This window comes from Telmatherina bonti (genome assembly GCF_933228915.1).
Source record: "Telmatherina bonti genome assembly, chromosome: 11".
NCBI classification, from domain to species: domain Eukaryota; kingdom Metazoa; phylum Chordata; class Actinopteri; order Atheriniformes; family Telmatherinidae; genus Telmatherina; species Telmatherina bonti.
The window spans coordinates 25,833,435-25,858,586 of NC_136629.1; the positions used below are offsets into that span (position 1 = coordinate 25,833,435).

Sequence of the window (25,152 nt, forward strand, 5' to 3'; positions counted from 1 at the left end):
CGGTGCGGCTGATCGTGGAAAGTGGAGACTGATCTGATCATTGGAATAGATTGGAATAGTATAGATTAATAGAATAGAATAGATAAAGGCCGAACCCTTTTAAAAGAAGTTACCTGAGATTTCAAATATCAAAAGATGCTCATAATCATGCATGATGTTTGTTTTTGTTACTACACTAAAATTGATGCACTAATTTTGCATTAACTGTTGAAGAGAGGTCGTCTTCAAAAGGACACTGTGCAACTTTTGACTGCAATATTAGCCTAATGTGAGTAAAAAAATGATGATTATTGGGGCTAATATACAGTGCTTGATGCATGTTGGCGCTCCGAGGAGGCTACCCTGTTCAGAAACCAGACATAAATGCATTTCCCTTAATTCATGTAAATATCAAAGGAGTAACCGAACAATCAGTGACTGTCCTGGTTTGGTTTTATGGTCTTCATATGCTGTTTAATAGGAAGTGGTATTACTGTACTGTTCAGCTTATCCTGATGTTTCCATAACAATAAGTTATTGACAGAAGTTGTACCACAGTTACTGCTTCGTTTAATACTCAAAACTATCATTTATAATCATGGTTTTGAGGCAGTTTTTGCTTTGTTTGAGTGTTTTTACTGTTTAATTTTGTGACAGTGTCATGTGGCCTGTGGGTGCAGGTTAGATATCCTAATGGCCAAAACCTGCACAGTATCCCTTTAGCTTCAGACCTTTAGAATATCAGCTTAGTACACGCAAAGGGACATTTAGAAGATGCCCAAACATTTGCATGTCAGTATTTACACAGGCAACGTCTAATTTTGACAAAATCACAAAAAAAAAAAAAAAAAAAAAGTCAGTGATGAATATTTCAAAGATAAGACAACTATTCAAGAGAAGTTCTTGAAAAGAAACTATGTTTTTATTGGTTTGTGAGTGTACCTCTTCTGAAAGCCTCATGTAATTTTTATGAAAGATCCTTACGTTTCCAAAGACCTGCAGTCATTTATTCATATGCATACACACACACACACACACACACACACCTGTCAAAGGAAATGCTGCCTCCTCAAATCCCTTCACACACCCACATAGACACTGGGCGCCGGCTGACCAGTGGTTTACCTTTACCTCTTTACTTATGTAAAAGGCTGTCTGGAACAAACAGTGCAGTCTGGTTCAGCAAATAGTCACAAAGCCTGAATACTCCTGAGCACACAGGATGAATAACAAATCTCTTTAATTCTCACCTGAATATTGTCATTTTTTGTTTTGTTTTGATTTTATTCATTCACTGCACACAATTAATATAATCCTAGTCATTTTATGATGGCATCGCAGACTCATTTAACAAAATAACAAACCAGAGATGCTGCGTTGCAGTCGGTTGCAAGCTTGTGCAGTCTCTGCTTCTTCTTCCACAAACTTCCCGTGCTGAGGGAGATTACTTATTTGGAAGAAGGTAGTAAAAGAAATTCTTTTCAGAAACACAAACCAAGCTTTAAAGGAACCTTTTGACCTTTCTGCCAATGTCAGACTATTTCTTTTTTTCTTCAGTGAATTAAATCCCTAATTCCTTAGACTAGTATAGTATAGTATAGTATAGTATAGTATAGTATAGTATAGTATGGTATAGAATAGATTAGTATAGTATAGTATAGTATAGTATAGTATAGTATAGTATGGTGTAGTACGGTACAGTATAGTATAGTATAGTGTAGTATAATGTAGTATGGTGTATGGTATGGTATGGAATAGAATAGTATAGTATAGTATAGTATAGTATAGTATGGCATGGCATGGCATGGTATGTTATGGAATGGAATAGTATAGTATAGTATAGTATAGTATAGTATAGTATAGTATAGTATAGTACAGTATAGTATAATATACCTTTGCAACCGTGGTCACAACTGGATGGGAGGTAACTGATTAAGTTGTGAGTATGAAAACTCATCTTTAGCTTCCTTTGGGGAAAAAAATTAAATTTCTCCCAAGTCAGACTGTTCTGTTTTATCACAAATTAAATTAAAAGATATAAATATTTCTTCCTAGAAACAAGATTGATGAGACATTCACACTGTAACAAAGCGAGAAAACAGATGAAATTCTGGTAATATTGAAACGGTGAAGGAACGTCCCGCCTTTGAATGTGCAGCTTTTCTTGTTTTGCTTTTAGCTGTTCTGTTGTTGTTGTTTTTTTTTTTATTACACTGTTAGATGACAGCGTGGTCTCTCTTTTACTCTGCATGGTACTGTTATCTTTCCGTCTCAAGCGGGGACGTCTGTGTAGAAATAAAAGTATCATATATGTATGTATGTATGCATGTCTTGAAGGCAATGTTTTCCCCGCATGCGAGTGTGTTCTGTTCGAGATAAGGTGATGAATGCTTGGGGGGAATTGTTGGCTAGGTGTCAGCCTGCACAATGCATCATGGTGAGCAGGAGGCAGCAGGCAACCAAAGGAAGAGTGATTTCTCCACCTTGTCTCTCCCAGTTAGAGCATTATGACCGTATTTTGCGCGTCTTTGTGGTTCAGACTGACCACAAACTGGTTAATAGTTTAGAAAGGTAATAGCATATTCAACACGATAACTTGAAAGGTAATTTATGAGTTTTTCTTTCCAAAGCGTTTGTGTTTTGATCATGAGTCCTTGACTTCCTCTGGGTGTGTACGTTTAGACTGCAAGGGATTTTTGAAGGAGAACAGACACAACATGAAGGTTGCTGCTCTGCTCACCTTCCTCTGTCCTTCTCCTCTCTCCTCTCCTAATGCTTTCCATGTGTGGTGGTGACTGCGAACGCTTAAACTAATGTCTGGTTTCACTCTCGATTTCAGTCACTCTGGAGAATTGAGCAGGCAGCGTACAAGTTCCACAAACGAAAGCAGTGGAAACCAGAAGATGATCGATGCAGGGGTTCATTTTGGTCAGCATTCGTCGGATCCCGGCTTCGCATCTTTGCATGGAGTCAATTAAGTGTCTTCAAGCGTTCGTTTTTTTGGTGTTGATAGAAATAGCTCCTGAATGTGTGTCCGTGGCGGTTGTCTGATCTGCAATCAGCTGCCTGTGGTTAGGTGTGGTGGATCTGTCATCACAGTGGCTCAATAACACTGACCTCAGACCAGCGTTTCCAGGAAAAGCCATCATTTGATCTTCAGGATCGGTTTTCCACCTTCTAGGTAGCTGGCCATTTACAAAGACGGCATCTTTAAGCAGTTTAATAAGACCACACAGTGTATGTGAGCTTGTGTGTGTGTGAGATTAGCCAACCCAATTTACACTGTTGTCTTTCTAAATGGCTGCTTCCCTCCATTTTTACTCCTGCCCTCGTTCTGCGTGACATAGTAGTCCAAACTGACCAAATGATTTCCAGGCTGGTCTCAGAGATGGAGATCATTTTTTCTCTGGATGGAAGGAGCCTGCTGGCTAATGTAGGGATAGATAATGACAGTGATAATGGTCCTGGATAGAGGTATTTTCTTTCTTTTCTTGTCATACTTCTCTACTATTGTCCAGAAGGTGGACAGCATGATGGATGGACAGGGCTTGGCTGCTTCCATGCGCAAACTCAGGGTTATCATACACTCTGACATCTGTTGATAGTGCCTCTAAGCATTTGTCATGATCGATGCAGCTCAGCCAGGCTCCATCGCTAAGCTTGACGGCCGATGAAAGGCCCGGACACACTCAGAAACACAAGTAGACATAATGGTAGGAGGAAATTAGAGTGTACCGGGAGCTTGGAGAAAGTATAGATTTGCTTCACGGGTGGCGGCAGAGCGCGCAGCCAAATGCATGTGCTCATGTGGGACTTTTAAGCCCTACAAAGATACACAGACATCATGAATCATTTACAGTGAAAGAAGAGATGCAGGCAGCAGCTAAACTAGCTCTGTCTTGATTCTCAGTATGCGACTGTGTGTGCGTGTCTGTCAGTCCTCATGTGGACTCGATAAGTTCCACTGACATTGTGTTTTCTCTTTGTGGTTGTTGAGTGTTCCAGTCTGGTTCTGCTCTGTGTTTCTCGTTGGTTTGGGACTGTTGATGATTAGAGTGGAGTCCATCCATGAAATCCCCTTTAGGTCCCATCGAAAAACAGGCAGTTTGTGGGTGCGTATGTGTGTATTATGAGAGTAAGAGAAATGAGGAGACAGAGGGTGATATGTTGGCCATATTTTTCAGCAATGAAATAAATCACAAGCCCTCTTGAGATGTGTCCACAAGGTCTCCTTTTTCCTCCAGCTTGTGTAAGAGTGTAAGGCAGGGGGATGTAAAGGTGAGCAATCTGCTATAGCAGTGTGTGAGGTCTGATGGAGAGAAGATAACGCTGCTTGATGACTTATTCGTTGACAGCCATAAAAAGGAACACAGAGTGACATCTGATGTGCTGACATGCAGCTCTACTCAATCATTAGCTGTCTCTGGTAATGGCAGACTGGTGTTGACACGAGTTTTCAAACGAAAGCAAAAACAACAGAGGAATTATGCTGAATTCTGTATTAGTCCGGTGTTTGTTTTTCATTCTGACACTTTGTGGAGCCTATATTTAGTCCAAGATAAGAGAGAGGTCTGAAAAAAGAAACGTTCTCTCCTGGGTTTTGATTGTGTGTGTGAGTGTGTGTGTGTGTGCAAAACACACTTTTGGCTTCCTTCGAGAAGGCAGCAGTTTCTTCTTCCTCATGCATCAGCTCTCTCCTCCTCAACTCATCTCTACCCCAAATGGACCAGAGAAACACCTTCCACACATGTATCCTTGCATGATCATTTGCATCAACAGGGATGGTGTGTTTTACAGTTCATGACTGTGTTTTGACCTCCTGATTATGGTGATAATCGGGGTCAAAGCGGTGGTGTCTGGCTCTCTTGTAGAGATCCCACTAACTGCCATATCGAGGTGCAAAACATTTAGAGTAGACAGGAGAGCAGGTGAGGGGAGACACAGCTGGGAGGCACTTTCATCATTTATTTTAGAGAGAAAGTGAGATAAGTGTGGGTGAGGAGAGAGACGGGTTGGAAAAGGGGGCTGAGGGCGGGGGGGTACTAAGAAGGAAGGAAGGTGTGGATACTCTTGGCTGCACACCGAGACTCATTCACTCTCTGTGGGCCACACAAATACACACTAACACACAAGCCTGTGTTTTGGCAAGTGCCCAAAGGCCCTGTGGCATCGATCTACGAGCCTTCTCACCTCATTCTCTTTCTGTTATCGCCCACTCTTTACACATTCCCTTTCTTTTTTTTTAATCTGCCTAACACTGCGGCTTTGTTGTCTTCTAACTCAACTTAAGACATGTCTGCACATAAATGAAGCTTGTCAGCGTAGTCAGTTCTAATTCATTTTTTTGTTTTGTTTTCTTGTTTTTAATCACATTTTTCTGTGGGAATTTCAGAACTGCTGAAGACATATTTTGTCGCATGTCCTGATTCTACCACCTCAATCTTTTTTTTTTCCTCTTTGCTGCTTTGCTGTATAAAACTCAAGTTTAACTTCCAGTGCATAAAACTTAATAAGATCTGTGGGTTTAAAACCAATGTAGAAACTTACCTATCTTTACCTCAGATCCTTATGAAAATGATAATCGTCATGGTGAATTGTCTTGTTAATATTGTAGCCAAGAATGGACAAAAGCAAAACTCTGGAGATGGTATTTTATGTTTTGAGGTGAGGCAAGGAGTTTTCAGTTTGATGCTCTCTGTATGAAATTAAATGAATGGAATGAAAAATACTCCATTAACTTTTTCTTTTTACTTTATTATTTCTTATTACAACTTATTAAATAAGCAACATCTATATATTTTATGGTCCAGTAATGGGGAATTTGTGTGTGTGTGTGTGTGTGTGTGTGTGTGTGTGTGTGTGTGTGTGTGTGTGTGTGTGTGTGTGTGTGTGTGTGTGTGTGTGTGTGTGTTGGTATTTTCGATTTTATTTTTATGGAAAATCATTTAAACACTTTCCACGATTCTTTATTAATTATTTGTTCCAATTAAAAAACGTTCTTTGACATCAACAGAGCTACTGATGATGGTCTTTTAGGTAGCATATACAAGCAGACCAATCAGAGAAGACTGGGTTTTGGGAGGAGGGAACTTTTTTTTTTTTTTTTTTTTTAATTATCATTATTATTTTAACATAAAATAAAATTAACATTGATCAACCTAAACTTAGCCTCCAGATAGGAATGCAGAAGTTATTATGCATTACTTGTGAAAACATTTTTCCTTCCTCTTCATGTTTTAAAAGATCAATAAAATTTTAATTTAAATATCAATTTTACTGATCAGATACAGACTTTAACTAAAGTCATCCTAATATAGTTTGTTTATTTGAGTGCATTACTAATTCTCAGTGGTATCTTGCGTTGCTTACTGGATCATTTCCAGGTCCAGTAACTTCTGTCTAAATGACCTCGGTTTGCAAACGTCACCGTTTATGTGTGTATCTGCTTATGAGTTTTAAGCCATGCAGAGAGGAAGAAGGTAGTTAGCATTTAGTGGCAGCACACTGCCATTCTTTTAACAGCTCTTACACACCTCATTAACCCTCTTAATGAGTAAATAATCAGACACATTCCACCTCTTTCTTTTTTTTTACTTTCTTTAAATAGAAGAATACAATTAAGAGAAATTAGGAACATTTGGCTGAAATAAACACTTTGTTATCTAGGAATCAAGTGAAATCAGGTAAATAAACACTATTTTAAACCCTCATTGAAATGAATGTACTAACCCAGAGTCATGCACACAGCGACTTTAGAAACTCTTTCAGTATCAGCAGTTTACCCGGATGAAATCTCAGCAGCTTCAAGTGGAGTTTAGTTTGATTGAGAATGACTCTTTTTATCTTTAAGTGTTTGCTCAACTTTCTCTGAACAGATACATGTACAGATTTTTGGCAGTTGATGAAATAATGATGAAATAAGAGAATAATGCTGTCAAAGCAGCAGAAAAGGGATGTGACTGACTCTTAAAGGTTTTTTCACGCTGCACTTTCAGTCTTGCAGGTCCCTTTGCTTTGCTTTTGAAATCAGATCTGTCCTTGGGCTCATGCAAAAGCCATCTTAGTTCACCTTTTAGAACTTAGAGGGAAAAGGCCGTATTTACATTTCTAATACTACTTAGTTCACTAAAATAAACGCAAACAAAGACAGAGAGAAGAAACAGTAGCTGCGGACAGCCACAGTGAAGAAAAGAAAGGCTTTTACGCACTTTTACTTACTCAATTAGAGATGCAATAGAATCATCCCCCCCCCACCCCACTCTTGGTAACACCATTTAAAATGAAAGATGGCAGAACTTTAGAAAGCTCCGGCTGATTTATGATCACATATAACCACCACTGTCAGCCAGCTTTGGAGACATCCAAGAAGAAGTTATGAAATCTCAACAATGTGACAGAGTCAGTTGTTTGGTTTTAAATGTAGACGTGCACAAATGTCTTTCTATTTTACTCATCTGCAGCCCTGGACTTGATGCAGCCCGAAGCTTGAGGTTAAACCGGAAAGGGTTGTCTTTCCCTCAGGTGGCTGAACCACAAAATGCTACGCTAATCCCTTTACGCTACTTTTCTGAGTGGTGCGATTATCATTATGCAACCACAGAAGGCAATTGTGGGATATTTGTGTGAAGTATTACTGCATGTAGTCAGATACAGATCGGAGGTTAATGATGGGAATCAGACAGGAACCAGACATTACCTTCAGTGAGCAGCTAATCTCCTGACCAGGCGCCTTGAGCTATGTCTGATAACGTTTCTAATTATGCCAGATATAGGCTGTGTTTAGATTCTTGTAAACAGCGACTAAGTTTATTGTCAGAACATTTTATGAAATAATTCTATTGGCCTGATTGGAGCATGCAGGAGCTGTAGCTCATAAAGCCAGAACACACCTGAAAACATGTGTTACCTCTTCATTAGGGCAACAATGGGAATGAACTGTGAGCAGAGAGCCAGGCTATATTAATAAACTAACTGCTGGCTTGTAAGGTATGTGGTGCATTAAGGTAAATCCATACCAGGTCTTGGCTGCTTGAACCACTGATATGTCCACACTTACTCTCACTCACTCAGGCGGTGGTTCACACACCTTGGATGAAAAAAAAAAAAAAAAACTGGCAAGCATGCTTTATGCAGGAAACGGGGAAGGAATACTTTGCAGGTCTAACATCATTATAGCATTCTGAGATTAATGGAGGCCAGGATTGGGACTCACAGGATTGGTAATGAGTGGATGAAGTGAGTCTAGGCAGCAGTGAGAACTGCAAGGTACCACAACATCCAGGCAAGATGACCTCTGCTTATGAATCATTGGCTCCTGCAGTAATTCCCAATCTGATGGCCCGGGGATTAATTGCTTCTGATGTGGTGCAGACTCACATTTTGAGTGAGTGTGAACAAGATTCAGACTTCGAGGCAGGACAGTTTTAGGAAAAAGATTTTTACTTACCAGTTCTCTCCAGCTTGGTTGGTAACCAGCTTTTGGGGTTTTTGCACAAGTGATAAACTGCTGTGGTAGTTGCTGAAGGGCCGTTTTGTTAGATTTACTATCAGAACTAAGTTTTAGAGACCATGGTGACCAGTGTGCCTATTTGTGGTGAGTCTTCTCATTTACTCGTGTCAGTTTTTTAAAGCATCAGTGCCTCACTGCAAATCAGTTTCCTCACTAATCTGAACTGTCAAATATCTCTGAGCCAACACAGTTGGGGTTGAGCTTAGAAAATAGCAATAAGGGGTAACCACAGACTATGTAAAATACAGCGTGGTGGTCTCCCACAGAAATGTCCCTTTTGCCATTTTAAGAATGCTTAAATGCAGAAATGTTGCGTTACTAAATTTAATTTTGCTCTGGCTCCCGTAGGAGTAGAAGCCTTCGATAAATTCTTGAAGGACGCAGAATAGATTGCAGACTCCAAACCAAGACCGCTGTGATTATTCTGTTAGATGTGACAGTGGCAAAGGGAGAGAAAAAAAAAAACTATAAGTAGCATCATTTAGGATTGTCATGGTTTTTGCCTCTTTTTTCTGTTAAAAATTTGTCCCAGAACAGACCTACGTTTTTTTTATTTTTTGTAACTGACCTCCAGCAGCTTCACTACCTAATTCATTCAAACAGCACCATAAATGGAAGTGTATAGATCATCCAGCCAATCCTGTTAGAGCGTGCTAACAGGATTATGAGGATTTTAGTGTGCGGATTTTACCCCAGAGCTTTCATTTTACTACTTACATACTTAGCATTGTATTCGTACCATTAGAGCCTCCCTGTCTTGTCTCCTTGTCTCTGTTCTCCCCTTGTTTTCTTGCCTTGTTCCTGTTATAGCCTCTGGCAGTCATACAACACTATCCTACCACAGCAATATGTCAGAATGCCTTATTGTAATCTACGAGTGAACACATATGTTCAAGTAGAAAGACATTCTCCTATATGTCTGGATGGAGATTTAGATGCCATTAGGAATATCTGCACCACAGCTCTTTGGTATTCTAATGAGAAAGTTTGTTAGAAAAGAGAGATGACTAATTAGGGATTAGATAGAGTTCAGAGCCAGGCAGACCAAAAGACTTCTCGCTTTCAGCTGCTTTGACAAGTTGCACCAAGGTTAGCCCAGGTGCCAGACTGACTCTGCTTTCAACTCTGCAATCAGGCTGTTTTGCTAAAAGAAGAACAAAGGAGCTGGAGGGAGAACTCCTCTGACTCACATGCTTAGTCGTTTGGAGACATGAGGGTGGTTTGATGTTTGTGATATGATCCTGAAAAATACGACACACTGGCGGAGGAGATAAATTATTGTTGTGTAATTGCCTAAATTAACCGCTAACTTTGTTGCCATGTATCGCACTAAAAATAGATGTAATGCAGACCTGCAAAGGAAATAAAAGTCACACAATAAAATCTGAATGCGCCGCCAGACTGAATAATTATGTTCGAATCTGTGATGTGTGTGTTTCATTTTCAGATGTGTGCTTTACTTTGTTGCATGTGAACTTAGACAATCAGTGGTATGATCACACTTAGTTTCTACAGTATGTTAACATGCCAATGTGTGTTTGTCTTTTTATGGAGCATGGACCATAAAAATGTCCCCACAAGTTTCAGGGGACTGTTCACCTACAGCTTGATCTCCATTAAACATTAAACCCCATTAAACAAAAAAATTCCTCTTCTAATTGTGGTATATTTACAGTGCTCTTTTAATTTGGGCTGTGCTGTTAATACACAACCATCCTTTCATTACATGGGTTGCACAACTCAGCTTCTGTGATGTGTTTGGCCTCCCTCTTTTGTATCCCACAGAAACAATGTCTGGCTCAGTGTTTCAAGGAAAGCAGGAACACTGCTGTGAATACTTGTGTGCTTTTTGTGAATGTGCTGTGTGTGCATCAGGATTAAATATGTTGAAGTGATAAAAGTCATATTAACAGCTGGTTTGTGTAATTCTTTAGATGTAGGTGTTGTGCTTTAGCCATAGTGTGGGTAAACATGAGCGTTCTGTTTACATGTGTGCAAAGTGGGAGAACCTCCATCTTGTGTTTCCAGGCAGGAGCTTTTTCTGGCTGTTTGTGTGAAGAGGACAGTGCTTTAATGTGTTTGGTTTGCTCACCATTTAAACAACCAACAAAACACTCTGCTAACTAAAACTACAGCTTCTTATGTTTCGCTCACTCGATTCCTCTCCCCTTTGTTTTCTCACTTTCTTGCATTCCACACACATCCACTTTTCAGACGTTTAATTCGCACACATTGTTGAACGCTGGACACACACAGTCTAATATCAAAAGTTCACGGCCTCTGTGGCGCAGCCTCCAAATGAATCCAACCTATCGCATCACAGAGGACCCTTCATCGGTCCCTGACCCGCTGCCCTGCTCTGTATGCAGGCACTGAGCCTCTCCCCACAGCATCGTCAAAGTGAAGCAAACAAATTATAGCATGAGTGAGCAGTGAATAATACAGCCACCATTAAATAACAGCTTAATTGTGAGTGGAGTTTTCCAAGTGGGAACCACACCTCAGGGTGCTGGCACACACACAGGAGGAAAAAAAAAAACGACACTTTGTTTTCGGTTCTGCATCGATGAGTGTGCTAAAAGAGGGAGTGACACTAAATAGAGTGAAAATTCTGGAGTTTGACAAACCTGCTTAAAAACACCGGAAATGGCTGTGAGATGTTAATATTGATTCCAAAGAAATAAAGGACTTTCTCACACACCCTGCTGAACCACACAAACCACACCAGGTTGTTTCAGCATAAGGCTGTGTATAACATTTGCCTTTTATTGTCTTTGCAGAGATTTGAGTGAAAACTTTATCCAGTCCATCCCCAGAAAGGCTTTCAGAGGAGCAACAGACATTAAAAACCTGTGAGTATCTCCTGTCCGGCAGAGATGGACGCACATCGCCCTGCAGGGAGCTAGTACCTTTGTTATCTACAAATGGTTTATGCACCTTTTCATATTCCTACATAGATTTATGATACATTTACAGTAGCACAGAAATAGTCACGAGACTTGTTGATAGTCACTTTTCTTTAAGTAGACTCTTTAGGGGGGTCAGAAAAATGATCAAATATAGCTCCAAAGCGCTAAGTTTTTAGCCGAAGTCTAAAGTGTGCATCAGTCGGTGTATCAGTAAATTGTACACTGATAAATGTTCTGAGATTAAATGTGTTATTTTTCTGTAATTATTGAACCGTAAAACGTGAGAGTGCACATTAATTAGCAATCTCCAAAGTCGGCTTTTACTACTCGTGGGGTTATGTGACCTGAGATGACTAAACTTATATCGATTTACAGTTGTCCATCACTGTACTTTTTTTTTTTTTTTTTTTTTACTGTATCACTGATTACAACTTCCCTCCAGAGAGACACAATGATTGTGTGTGTGTGTGTGTGTGTGTGTGTGTTTTGTGTGTGCTCTGCAGCCAGCTGGATAAAAACCACATCAGCTGCATTGAGGATGGAGCCTTCAGAGCTCTGAGAGGCCTGGAAGTTCTGTAAGTATTTGAAGCAATGCTATTTGTCCAGTCAAATGCCATTTTATTCCATTAAAGCACTTAGTTAAATTAAGATGTTGTTTAATAACTGTAACTAATACACATCGCTCAAGCCTTGCACATTATACCATAACACCCCCTGTGGGCCTCATGAAGGGGGCCTGCATCATGGAAACCAAGCTCCATTAAGTCACAGTTGACAGCAGGGTTCCACTCCATCACATTAACACCCCCCACTACTAATCCACCTACTACTCCACCTCCATCCAAATCCATCCAGCGCTTCAACGGGGCTCCTTCTATTATCTAGTTTAAAAACCCCATTCAGGTTAGCATTCCATCCTGGTGACCAAGCTACGCAGCTTTTTAACGTCCAATTAATCATCTAGTGTCAAAAATCATAATGACAAGCCTGAAACAATGGGTCATCAGTGCAAGCTGAACAACAAAAGCACTTTAGTCTTGTTATTTTGCTGTTAAAAAGACCACAGAATGACATTTAAGAGCTGGTGGAACAATATATATATATATATATATATGCACGCATAGGAGAGAGAAAGTTGCTTTACGACATGGGTGAGTTAATATCATGATGAGGTTTTAATAACGATGTGGGAGGAACTGAGGGTTGTTTAGATGGAGTCGATATGTGTGGGTTTGATGGGGGAGGTGAACAGCTTGTGTTGAAAGCAAGAGACGGTTGAAAAATGGTAACGGGGTTATTAGGCTGATTGAAATGACCTGAGTCTCCTGCTGCAGCTGATGCCCCAGGTTTGATGAAAGCATGTCCGTATTTTATATTTCTAGTCCAAGTAGCCGCACTTGCAATCAGGCTTGTGTGCTTCGGTGTGTATCTGCGTATTTGCATGCACGACTGGATTTGTGGGAGGTGTGAGGGCTTCCCATCTGTGTGAAATGAGGTGTTATATTCCCAGTGGACCACAAAGTGAAACAAAACAGAAAAGAAAAAGGATTGATTTAAAAGAGATGGTGGAAATGTGACTGTTTTGCTCTTTTCTTTTTCAGAACACTGAACAACAACAACATCAGCGCTATACCAGTCTCCAGCTTCAACCACATGCCCAAACTACGAACTTTGTAAGTTACAAATATCCTACCTCAATAATCTCGAGCTCTGTGGAGACATTCTTGACAAAAAAAAAAAGCCACATGCAGACAAAGCAGGGCGAAAGGCAAAGCGGGTGTTAACAGGTTCTGTCATTCCTGGCAATGCTGGGTGGCAGCCACATCCACAAAACACAGAAGCATCTTTAGTAATGCCACAAGCCATGTAAAGACAACAACTAGCCCAGAAAGACCTTAAATATCCACAGATTTAGTTGTGATAGCTAAAACTGAAATTATGCACAAATTAAAACAATTATGCCTGAAACTGTAATTTGTGACTGCACTGCTCTTATGGTCACATTTTGGCCTTTTTCAATCCCAGTGGGGTTATATTATAATGCTTCTCTGTTTGTCAGCACACTATGTGTGTGCACGTGGGTTTGCAAGTTGCAAGCATACATGTGCCAGAGGTCCGCCGCACAACGAAGAGTTATTCTGGACCTTCACAGCGTTAAGAATGTAGTGTTTGGAGTTACTGAAAATAGAGATGTTCTCTTTTTTAGAATGTGCCATTCACTATTGTCTAAGCAGCATATCAATTAGTGTGTTTAGCCTCAGGGATTTGACATGATGACTTGCAGGAAAGAGCAGACACTTCATGCTATTTTCATCTTCTGCTGGTTGTATTTTACATGTAAAAAGAAGAAGAACTGAAATAAAGCTCACTCAGTGGACTAGTATTTAATTTTATTCTCATTTACCAGCCGCCTCCACTCCAACAACCTGAACTGTGACTGTCATCTGGCCTGGTTGGCCCAGTGGCTCCGACAGAGGCCTACCATTGGTTTATTTACCCAGTGTATCGCCCCACCTGAGCTCAGAGGACTGAATGTGGCAGAGGTCCAGAAACATGAATTCAGCTGCTCAGGTAAGACATACTCACACTTCTTTTTTTTTTTTTTTTTTTTTTACAGCTTTTGGATTTCATAATAAAAAATAGTTTATTTCATCATTTAAAAGTGAAATTAAGTTTTAAAGAGTACTCCAGCTGGATTATGACACAACCTCATTGCTATGTAGTACATATTATCTACTCACCTCAACTCCCAGTGTGTTTTAGTGTCTGTGTATTCACCTGGCAGCCACCTGGCAACCTCTTGGCTGGTATATCCCACTGAGCTGGCAGTGGTGAAGGGAAAATGCCCACACAGCTGGAGCCCAGGGTTCCCCTACTGTCAGTAGAAGCCCTCTCCTCTTCTGTCATTATTTATGGCCTTACACATGGATTATTGTGATTTGTGATTTTTTTGTGGCTTTGAAGTCACCATTTCTCTCCTTCATTGTGTGTGTACGAGAGAGAGAGCATGTGCATGTAGGAGTGTCATGCCGTGCTTTGGGTTTATCATATCCGGACAATGGAAAAACAGCATGAGAACTTCCACTCCCCACAAGGCTATCTCACTCGCAACACCAGCTGCGAGGGGTGTTTGCGTCTACATTTGTGTGTTTGTGGCTGTGTGTACCTCTGTGTGTGTCTCTTTCTCCATGGGTTGTGATTTTTACGCAGCCATACGGCGTGACAGCACAGATCATTAACTATTCATCGCCCAGGGAAGACACTCAAAGCGTGGGAGTGTAATGATTCCAGATATGAAGGCTGTAGCTGAGAAATTTTGGATTAAACAGATGCAGAAAGTTTCAGTTTTACATGATGAGCAGCTGTGTTTCATATATGTACACACTGACTGCATCAAATAAGATTTGTGGGGTGATGCAGAATAACACTGATTGATTCTACAGATACAATATTCTGTATTCACACATGACATATTTAAGACATGCATACATACACATACATATACATACATACATATACATACATATATGTACATATGTATATATGTACATATACATACATGTACATGGCACATATACACACAGCCACCAGCACACACTTCCAGTTTGTTCTGGAGAGGATGAATGACCAAAAGTTGAACTCCCAGCCAAGGACTCGTCAGAGTCTGACTCACTGGCACACACTGTATTTTTGACAATTAGCATTACAGCTTGTGGTTGTGCATGTACTGAGTTTGAGCTGCGACCAGGTGAGGCCACCTGTGGGGGATTTGGGGCAGGGTGGCGTCCTGTTGGAAATGTGGAAGACAAGGGAGAGGAGAGACTTGCTGCTGCTGCTGTGTGAGGCGAGAGACTGAAAACGGCGGCACTTACTGATGCAAAATATGATGAAATCCTGCTTCATTCTCTGCAATATGACTTAGTCACCATCCCTCCAAGTGTTCAGCTGGAAAACATCACTGTATTATAAACTTTTTTGCCAGTAATGAGCGGAGTCACACATTGATGAGTTTGTTCTAAGTAGTTCCCAAGCAATTGTTTAGCATAATAAGTCACATTAAAGTTAAACACTGAAGAGTCTCAGTCCCTTTTTAAAAGTGCAATGATTTTCTGCTTTTATAAAAAGTTAAAAAAAAAAAAAAAAAAATCCAGTAAGTAGTAAATCCAGGTGAAAATGAGATGCAAACATCTGCAGATTTTAATTACTAAGTGTAAGTCTGGTGCATGGGTAGAAGCTCATTAACTTTATGGGGCCAGATGCAGCTTCTGAGCTCTCCTGAACACAAATGGATCTTGTTTTTATTCATGATTTAAAATCTGAATGAGATGCTGTTTGATTTTTGTTTGTTTCTTTTTTCTCTTTGTACATTTTGAGAAGCGGTTTGTTAGAAAACATTGGCCTCAATCTCATGTAACTCCAAAAGCATTTTTAGCCCCATTATTCAAAATCTTGTGACTGTAGTTTAGATTTCACTTGCTTTAGACTGTCTTAACGACTGCTGCTGATGAGATCCCATCAAACCAAACATTTAGACAGAGGACCTCTGTGCTCCTGTGTTGTTGTCACCAGGAAATGTAATCAAAAGTAAAAATTTGCTTGTGCAATCCAGGCTCATAGGAGAGAAAATAAATTAGTATCGTGCTGAACGATCTCATCTCACTGAGCTATATAAATATTATACTGGAAATGGAGAATAAATGACAAAAGCTTTGGTTGTGGTGGATGGGTAGAAGCCCTGATAGTATTTTGAACTGATGAGAGACATGAGATGGAGGGAGGTTAAATATATGGGTTTGTGAGCAAATGGACAAAAGGTAATGGGTTGCAGTGATGGAGAGGCTGAAAATGAGGGCGCTAAACGGAGTGAAAAAGAGCATGTGGAGGAGGTGAACTTGATGGCGGGGGGGAAAACAGGGAAAATGGGACGGGAATCGAGTGGTGGAAATAACTGATGGGAAGGAGATAACAGGGAAAACAGCAGTGGGACAAAGAGGGGAGGCGCAAACATCAAACGGCCTCACCTCAAGAATACCTGTCAGAGAGCTGTCATTGTTAGGACCGCTCGAGCTGCGCTCTGCTTTCTCCATGATCCCAGGCCTGTCATATGTGCCATGTTAGATCAGAAGTGTGTTTTTTCTGCCATAAACCTGATCCTAGTTCTGTCAAACCTTTGCCATCCCAGATCACACGGCCTCAGACTGCATGGGCTGCGAGACCGTGCCAGTTATGATCCACAGTTAAGATGCTATTTTCTCTCTGATTCTGGGATCAGAACATACAGATAATTGATTAGATGTATGAAGTTAAACTTTAAGCATGGCTTGTCAGCTAAACAGAGAGATATTTTATAGTAGTCCTTCATGATTTTTTTTTTTCTGTTTTTGTTGTGGATTTTTGAGCCGTGTGTTTTCTCGATCACTGACTTCCACCACTAGTCACTCTGTCTTCTTCTCCCTAAATCTAAACTCCCCCTCTTTTGCTCTTGCCAACATTTTCCACACGAGCTGAGCGATAGATAGATAGGAAGGTAATTAAATATTCATGGTTTGAAACTTGGATTAGTAATGCTGTGTAAATGAGGCCATTTAAAAGTCTGTTTTATTCATTTTATCTGGGTTAGACTCGCACGCAGACACACATCTAGTGCGCACACACGCCACAAAAAGCTGTACAGGCAGAGCAGGCGCCCGCTCTTCACCACGCCGCTGACAGTGCCATAGCTATTTGAACAGGTATCTAGAGACAGCATGATGAGCTGTGTGCTCTGTATGCAAATGAAAAAGTTGAAGTCTTTTAGAACAAATGGAAGTGAAGAGGTGGGGGTTGTAAAGCTGAATGTGCAGAATGGTTCAATTCCACCCGGAGAACGCAGACTCAGGAGAAAAATTTGTGGGGAGATCAATGGATTTTATTGGGAGGCCTTCAAATGCCACTCCAGCTTTATTATTCCAACCTTTCTTCTCCTCTCTGTGGCACTCCTTTGATAGATAACCTAGTTTCTTTTCCATTGATTTTCAAGGATATTGTGGCTGAAGTCAAAAGCAAACTGTTTCATTTGTTTTTCTGAACGTCAAAACAACCCTCTGAATGTTCACGATTTAACTTTTAAATAACAGCGCAGTTGCAGATCTTAGTAATAAAGGACAGAAATTTAGCTCAGCAAGTAAGCAGGAGTTGTGTCGTCTCACGACAAAATTCTGTGAAAATCAATTTAAATCTACTTCTAAAACTTGAGCTTATTGAAATTTTTACATTTTAACCAAAGAAAAGCTTGTCAATATAATATTGGAGACTATTGTACAACTTGTATTCTCATATTTTAAATTTAAAAAAAGTTGTACATGAGCAAGTTGTAAGTACTAACATTTATTTCTAGTGTTTATGCTGATGACTGACCTTGGTAAAGTAGCTGGGATGGAGACTGATCTTTAATGACTAGTGTGGAGAATCCAGTGTGGTTTTATGATTTCATGGACCAGCATGCAGACATTTTTTTATGCCCAATAAAGTATACAAATATGGTCATTTGACCAATAAGAGGTTAAACCAACAAATCTGCCAGTGCCAGTGCTTAATTTATAGTGTTTATGTGACCTGTTTCAACCAGTAAATGAAGCTTTTTCTGATTGCGAACTCTTTTTCGTTTTAGTTTTATACCTCTGAATAAACAAAGCTGTGAAAGAGAATCAGAAATGTTATTAAAAGCAACCATTTGAAGGCTGCAAGTTTATGGCAAAATATATGCACATTGAAGCAAGACTCCATGAGTTTAAAAAAAAAAACAGTTTTACTAGGATATTCAACAGACAAAGAAAGCAAAAGCACAGTTCTTTGGAAATGCAGAGCACCAGCCTTCTTTTTACAAGTGAAAAAGTGAAGTTATAAATTCACGATGCCAGCTCAAAAACATGGTGAAATGTGTGTCATGCTATGAGGATGTTTACATTTTCTTTGGTAGTGAAGAACTGAATTCATCAAAGGAATGATAAAATGTAATCACTTTATTTATTTATTTATTTGTTTGTGTATTTATTTATTCTTTTTGTACAATCATTTATTTATTAGTTTATTTATTTATTTGTACGATTATTCATTTATTCATTTATCTATTTATCCAATCATTCTTTTATCTGTCTATGTATCAACAGGACACCAAGAGTCTTCCAGCCTGCAGCCATGCAGCACCGGTGGAGGTTCTTGTCCTGCGATGTGCACCTGCAGTAACAACATTGTGGACTGCAGAGGGAAAGGTCTGACCGCCATCCCAGCCAACTTGCCTGACAGTATGGCAGAAATGTAAGCACAAGTCTTCATTTCATCATTGCCTCCATGAAAAGTACTGATCTCTATGACTGTCTGCATCTTTTAATCACTATTGTGCTGCTTTTTATTTACATATGGCAACAATAACACTGTAAACAGAGCTGTATTTTATTTATTGCAGATTGTTCTCAGTATATGCAACACTGGAGGACATGGAGACTGAACAGGCTTTAACTGTATGCTCTTATCAGCTCAGATGGCCATGAACCATATGCGAGTGCTTTGCTACCATCCCTCCCTCTGTTTATCAGTCGTCCAACATCTGTCTGGGCATTAACTGTTTACAGCCCACAAGCTATGCTGTAATTTCTGGGAAAGTGTTGTTTCACTCTGTATATCCATGGTTTCTTGCCACTGGCAGAGATCTCCCTGAAATGTAACACTGATTTCTGCATGTTGTGAGTGGCAGGATAGACGCAGAAAGCCAGTAGTCGTGTTGCATGTTCTTCTAAGGGGCATGTGTGCAGCTAGGAGGACACAGCAAGTTTCTAGGTCTTCTCCTCCCCATGGGGTCTGTTTATAAATACCCAGCTAGCATGGAAGTCACCGATCCCATGTTCCCCAACAACCCTGACCCATTTCTTCTGCAGTGGTGTGCTGTATTTTCTCATTTGTACTGGAACTTACTCCACTGTTTGTTGTAAAACATTGACCACCCACAAAATATTCAACAATACTGTATAAAAGTATTTAAAAATCCTTAGAAGTAAATAATTCAGTCTCAGCCTCAGCGATGGTCTACAAACCATAAAACATGACAAACCAAGATGCAGTTTTCAGTGTTTTATGATTTGTAGCCCTCTCCAGTTGCAGTGCTCTACAAGTGGGATGTCACTTATATCGATGTGATCTATGAGCCCAATAACCAGAAAGCAGCACTAATGGGAGAACAGGGAGACAACTGAAAGATAGCTCTACCGTGTGCACGTTTTATAGACAGTGGGTTCTCCCTGCACAGCAAGATTTGTACAGACATTTTCAAACTTTCTCTGCCCTTCACATTTAATTGGTGCTTAGCCATGTCCTGCTTATAAACTCCACTATGTTCTGATTCATCTTTTACAAGACGGAGGGGAAGCGCTTGCATCATGTAAATTCCTCCTGGCCGGCCCATCAGACCCTTTACATTACAGGTTCAATTCCCATGATGCTCTTTCCTTTAAACTCTCTCTTCTTCCTCTTTCTGTTCCTTTTCGCTTGCTTTTTACCAGCTTGTCGATCCCTACAGGCGAGTTTTAGGAGGCACATCAACAAGAATAACATAGAACGCAATGGGATGTGAATGGGGGGTGGGGAGGGGTGGTGTGCTCAGTAACCTGCTGAAGCAAGTTTGATCTGCGCATGAAGTTCATTATAAAACCAGTTTCTATTACAGCATGGCAGGCTCTGGGTATCAAGGTCGACCTAATGTCTTGTTAATAAGGTACTGGGAAGATCACATCCACACAAGGACACACGCATGCTGCTCTCATTATGTACAAATCAGAGAATTACAACCTCTCTGGCCTGTTCTACCTCTGCTCTAATGACTGGCAGTGTTGTCTTTATGGCTGTGTGCTGGTTTCTGTACTTTACAGACCAGGTCCGGTTAGCCTAAACGCTACCACAACAGATTATTATGCACTATAGTCTCTGTCTGCAATTACTGATCCATGCCATAAAACTCTCCCTCATGCCTTTAATCTGCACTGCTTCAATCCTGCCATCATTTCTGAGTCCTGCACACACTGGTTGAATTCCCAAAGGCAAAATGTGTCCCCCCCCCTTTAATGAAAACCATGCTCACACCCTAATGAAAAGGATGAAGAACATTAATTGGATTGACACAACAGACACACAGACACAAATGCTCAGGCTGACAAATTAGAAAGAATTATTGATTGGACATCCACAAGTGTATCTGAGAGATTGTTTCTTTTTTTTCTCTCTCTCTCTCTCTTCCACCAAATGGACACAGTAGCTCCTTTGTTGATTGCAGGGCTTAAGTTGCTGCTTATATTGATCCACAAGTAGCAACAATGCAAAGACAAAAAAACCGCTGTTAGACAGCAGTGTGTGTGCGTATGTGTGTGTTTGTGCCCTCATCTGCTCTGAGGATTTTGCCATCCTCCATGTTGACACACCCGAGGGACCACAGCACGTAGGCACACACATACACAACCGACACTGACACTGAAACATGGAAACAGCATGTTAAGTGCCAGACTGGTTTGGACCAGTTAGACAGACTGGTTGATGAGAGAGGGTGCTAAAGCCACTTGGCCCAACACTCTGCCACACTGTGAGGGCAGACGAACCACACGGCTGTCACTCCAGTGTAAATCCACGCACACACAAGGACAGGCAGACAAAAACAGACAGAGAGCATGTGCACCACAGGAATCTGTGGTCGAGAATCACTGCAATCCAAAGAATGTCAATTGCACTCCCATATCGTTCTATAAGTGCAGTCCGGTCGTTTGAAGGGGGAAGATTCTTGATTGAAAAAGTTGGAAGCTGAAAACTGTTAAATGATTGTGGCTACAGTCTAACAAAACATTTACCCCCCATGAATAGACATAAACAAAGCAATGCAAGACGCCTAAGAGGCATGTCGTTAAATCTGAAATGCCTGCAAGCAACTAATTAAATGTTGTGATAATGCTTCTGTGCCAAGAAATCCCAATAAATCTGGTAGAAACCTTAAGGAGTTTTGCCGATTTTGGAATATTTGTCATTTTTCTGTGGTGGCAAATGGCGATTTAATGATATTATGATGCCGAGGTCGCCGCCGGCCCGCCACAGCTCACACAGGCCTGGTCTGAAGCCAGTTCCTCTGCAGGGAGGCAGAATGGTAGAACAACCAGACAGGCCTGCAGCTGCCTTCCTTTGGGCCCTGCTAAGCCTCGGTAAGGACAGTTTTAAAAGCTGTGAACTGACCTGCAGATAAACAGCCCTCTGCCAGCTACAGTGGGGATTTGTTCGGGGACTGAGCTGCGTCCTAAGCAGCCAGAAACACACACACATGCCCACGCTAATAGGGTTTAGGGATGCCTGTTTCCGTGGGACCATCTGAGACCGATTAGAGCGTGTTTCTGCACAGTTATGAATGACCAACTATATGTTTGTCTGTGTATTAATTTCATGCTTTGACAGTTGTTTTATCCTGTCGGCTCACAGGAAAAAGTAAACTCAAAGAAGTGATATTTTACCACGCTGCAAAGGTTTCAGTTGACACTTTGCAGACACCCAGAGGATAGAAGCGACTTTCACAAGAACAAGTGAGATCGTTATTAATTTCATGATCTCATATGAGAGCGCAAACACTGGAAAGTCTAAATGGTAAACCAAGAAGAAATATGACTTTCAGTTGAAGGCCCTCTCACAAAGAGAAATGGGGCCTTTTCCCCTCAGTTCCTTCTCCAAAGCACTTCAGTATTCAGACTGTTTATTGGTTCTGAGGATGTTATGACTCCAACTTGCCTGGACCTATTACAACTGTGAAATAGATCTGCACAAATATAATCAGGCTAATCACCAAGGGGTCAGAGGTGATTACTCAGCTCTGTTGCCATGGAGATTGCTATTGTTTGGTTAACTAATGGTATCGCATCTTCTCTCGTCTCCCCTCTAGACGTCTGGAGCAGAATGGGATTAAGTCTGTTCCTCCAGGAGCCTTCTCTCCCTACAAGAAACTGCGTAGGATGTAAGTACAGCAGTAGCCTCACCTCTGGGCTAAATAATACAGATGAGAACAAGGAGCTGGAAAAAGAAGCTACAATTGGCAGTCTTCTCCTTCTGCTTCCATGGAGCATGCAGTATTTATTTTGTCTGAGCCTTAAGAACAAATTCCTGTTCTCAGGCTTGGGGTGGCATGGAAAGCAAACACTCAGATCCTACATGTGCATAATAACAGCTCTTATTTTTTCATCGCTCCACACTGGTATTCCCCTGGCTAGCACTGTGTCCAGTCCGCGTGTTGTTGGCCGGGAAGATGGTGATGATTTTGATGAAGGGACAGAGAGAGTGCTGGAATGAGGGCTGAGGCTCCTGTTTCTCAGGGAATGAGCAACGACAGGCTGGTGGTTGAGACTCAGTGGTTTTAAGCCCATTTAGCCAGCTGTCCGGCCACTTCGCCAGCTCACACACCGGCGGCCAAACCTCCAACACCACCAGGCCAGACTTGCATCGCAGCAGGGAGATGGAGGAAACAGAAGGTCAGGGAGTTCCTCCGCCTCTCTCAGAAGGTTTGCACTGTTTCATCATTCAGCTCCGAGTGAAGCTGGGATCAGGTGAATGAATGACGAGAGCCAGATAAAATCTCCCTGTTACTGCAAGGAGACGTGAAAGGAAATATGTTTCACTCTAAACCTTAAAGTGGAACTATTATGTGCATTTCAGGCTAATTTATTTTTATTTCTGAGACCAGAAGGGCTGGGATTGATCGCGTTATTGTCACAAATCGCTTTATTTACTTTAGATCGACCCTCTCCGTAGGCTGTCAGATCAGCCTGTGGGCAAAACGAGTGGATTGAGACTCTTCCACATTAAGCCCCGCCTCCCGCCACTGCACTACATCGGGAGCGCGCACCGCACCTGCTTTCGCCGTCATTGTAACATCTCATAAACAGAAGGATTAGGCTAATAGGTACTCAATAAAAAAAACAAAATACAATGTCAACACGTAGCATACAGCCCTACATGTTGGAACCTGAATCAGACCCTGAAAACAAAGTGGAAAACAGCAACCCACAGCAACGAATGCAGCAGGATGTCTCTCTTTGGTAAACTCACCAGCCATCGTTGGAAATAACTTTATCCGACGTTTTCCACCCGCCTGATGTATTTGTACATGCCCTTGTTAACCAGTAGAAGGTAACCAATCACCGAACCTTATCGCCCGGGACGTCACAAGGATTTCCAAGTAGAAAAAAACTCTCTAAAACGACACGTTTTTCGTCGCCATTGAAACCGAACGGAGAGAGTGCTGGAACTCAAACTCAAACTCAAACATGCGTTTAGGTGATAAAAAACAGTGCTGTTCACATGTCTGATGAGGATTCAACACTGTAACACTGTAGAAAGCTCAGAAAACTTGAAACACCATAATAGCACCCCTTTAACTATGCTGTATGAATAACAGTGAAGCCATGGTGATAAGTTTCTATCACAGAATAAGGCTTGGAATACACTTTCCTTTTAACTTCTTGCTTACTTTGACATCTAAATGTGACATTGGCGTAAATAATCACAGATCTTTTTGTATTACAACTGTGAGTGTAGGATCCCACCAGAGGGCATGCCAGCACACATAGACTGTACAGAACTTCCAGATACACAACGTGTCAACAATAAATATGATTAGCAGGACAGAAAAAGTGACAACGGTACATTTGTAAATAGCAATTAAGCCCTAAATCAATTACGATGCATATTTTGTTGCATTTGTTTCCTTTATGGCCTTTACCACTCGCTGTTTGGTAGCAACTTTACGCAAAAACTTCTAGACAGATACTTTTTTCTGAGAATTGGTCAAACTTAGATTCTATCAAATTTTGGGAATGATCTTGAAGTTATTGTGGGTACAGGAAATTTTAAAAGGATTCTTCATAATATAGGTGGGAATGAGCTGTTTGGAGGAGGTCTGCACTCTCTGAGTGCTTTCCTGGTGTTTTGTATTGAATGCATAGCAAACAGATTCAGTCACGCTTGGCAAATCCTTAAGCTACTAAATAAGAACTGAATGAAGAGATTAATGTCAATATGAACAAAATAAATTCTTTTCTGTCATTGTATGTCCCAGGAAAATGAAATCTCAGGTAGTTAGGCGAAAATTAAACACCACAAAAGCGGAGATTAGATGTATTTATCCACCTGCTCTTTCAAATTGATATAACCTGCTCCTGTTGTTAGTGCTGCTGATTCTGCATGAAGCAACAACAATTTATCTCCGCATGTCTCCGTTGATTCAGCTGTCCTCGAGCCTATCCTGCGTCCAGCAAACCTTCCATGTAGCTTGTAGGCAGCATCATTATGGATCAAGCTCAGTAGATATTAGTGTTGCATTTCATGTTCAACTGTGGATTTTCTGGCATTTCATACCTTAAAATAGTCAAATCTTAAATTATAATGCAAAAGAAGTTTAAGTTTGTTCATGCAGGTGTTTGTGGATTTGTTTTATGTGGATTGTATACTGCCCAAGCCAACTCTGTGTGTCATCTCTTTCCTGTAAATGTCTTTTTCACCTTGTCCTAGTTTGGATGACCTACACATGAACCACCCCTTTAGACGGGGATGCTGTAACGGCCCTCACACACCGACATATACACAAACACACTAGTGTCTGAGTTTACAGACACACACCAGTGCATATGTTGGCTCCCACTCATCGTTTTCATTTCCAGGAAACCTAAGTCCTTGCAAGAAGACAAACGGCTACTTATTTAACTGTTA

The 25,152-nt window shown here is 40.9% G+C and overlaps 1 protein-coding gene across 1 annotated transcript in view; it reads left to right on the forward strand.

Moving 5' to 3' along the window:
• slit1a (slit homolog 1a) overlaps positions 1-25,152 on the forward strand; it is an 84,049-nt gene that overhangs the window by 35,719 nt on the left and 23,178 nt on the right. The window contains exons 5-10 of the mRNA XM_079249388.1: positions 11,269-11,340; positions 11,901-11,972; positions 12,999-13,070; positions 13,805-13,968; positions 18,546-18,693; positions 22,334-22,405. Of these exons, the coding sequence (XP_079105514.1) occupies positions 11,269-11,340; positions 11,901-11,972; positions 12,999-13,070; positions 13,805-13,968; positions 18,546-18,693; positions 22,334-22,405 (600 nt within the window). The remainder of the gene's footprint in view (positions 1-11,268; positions 11,341-11,900; positions 11,973-12,998; positions 13,071-13,804; positions 13,969-18,545; positions 18,694-22,333; positions 22,406-25,152) is intronic.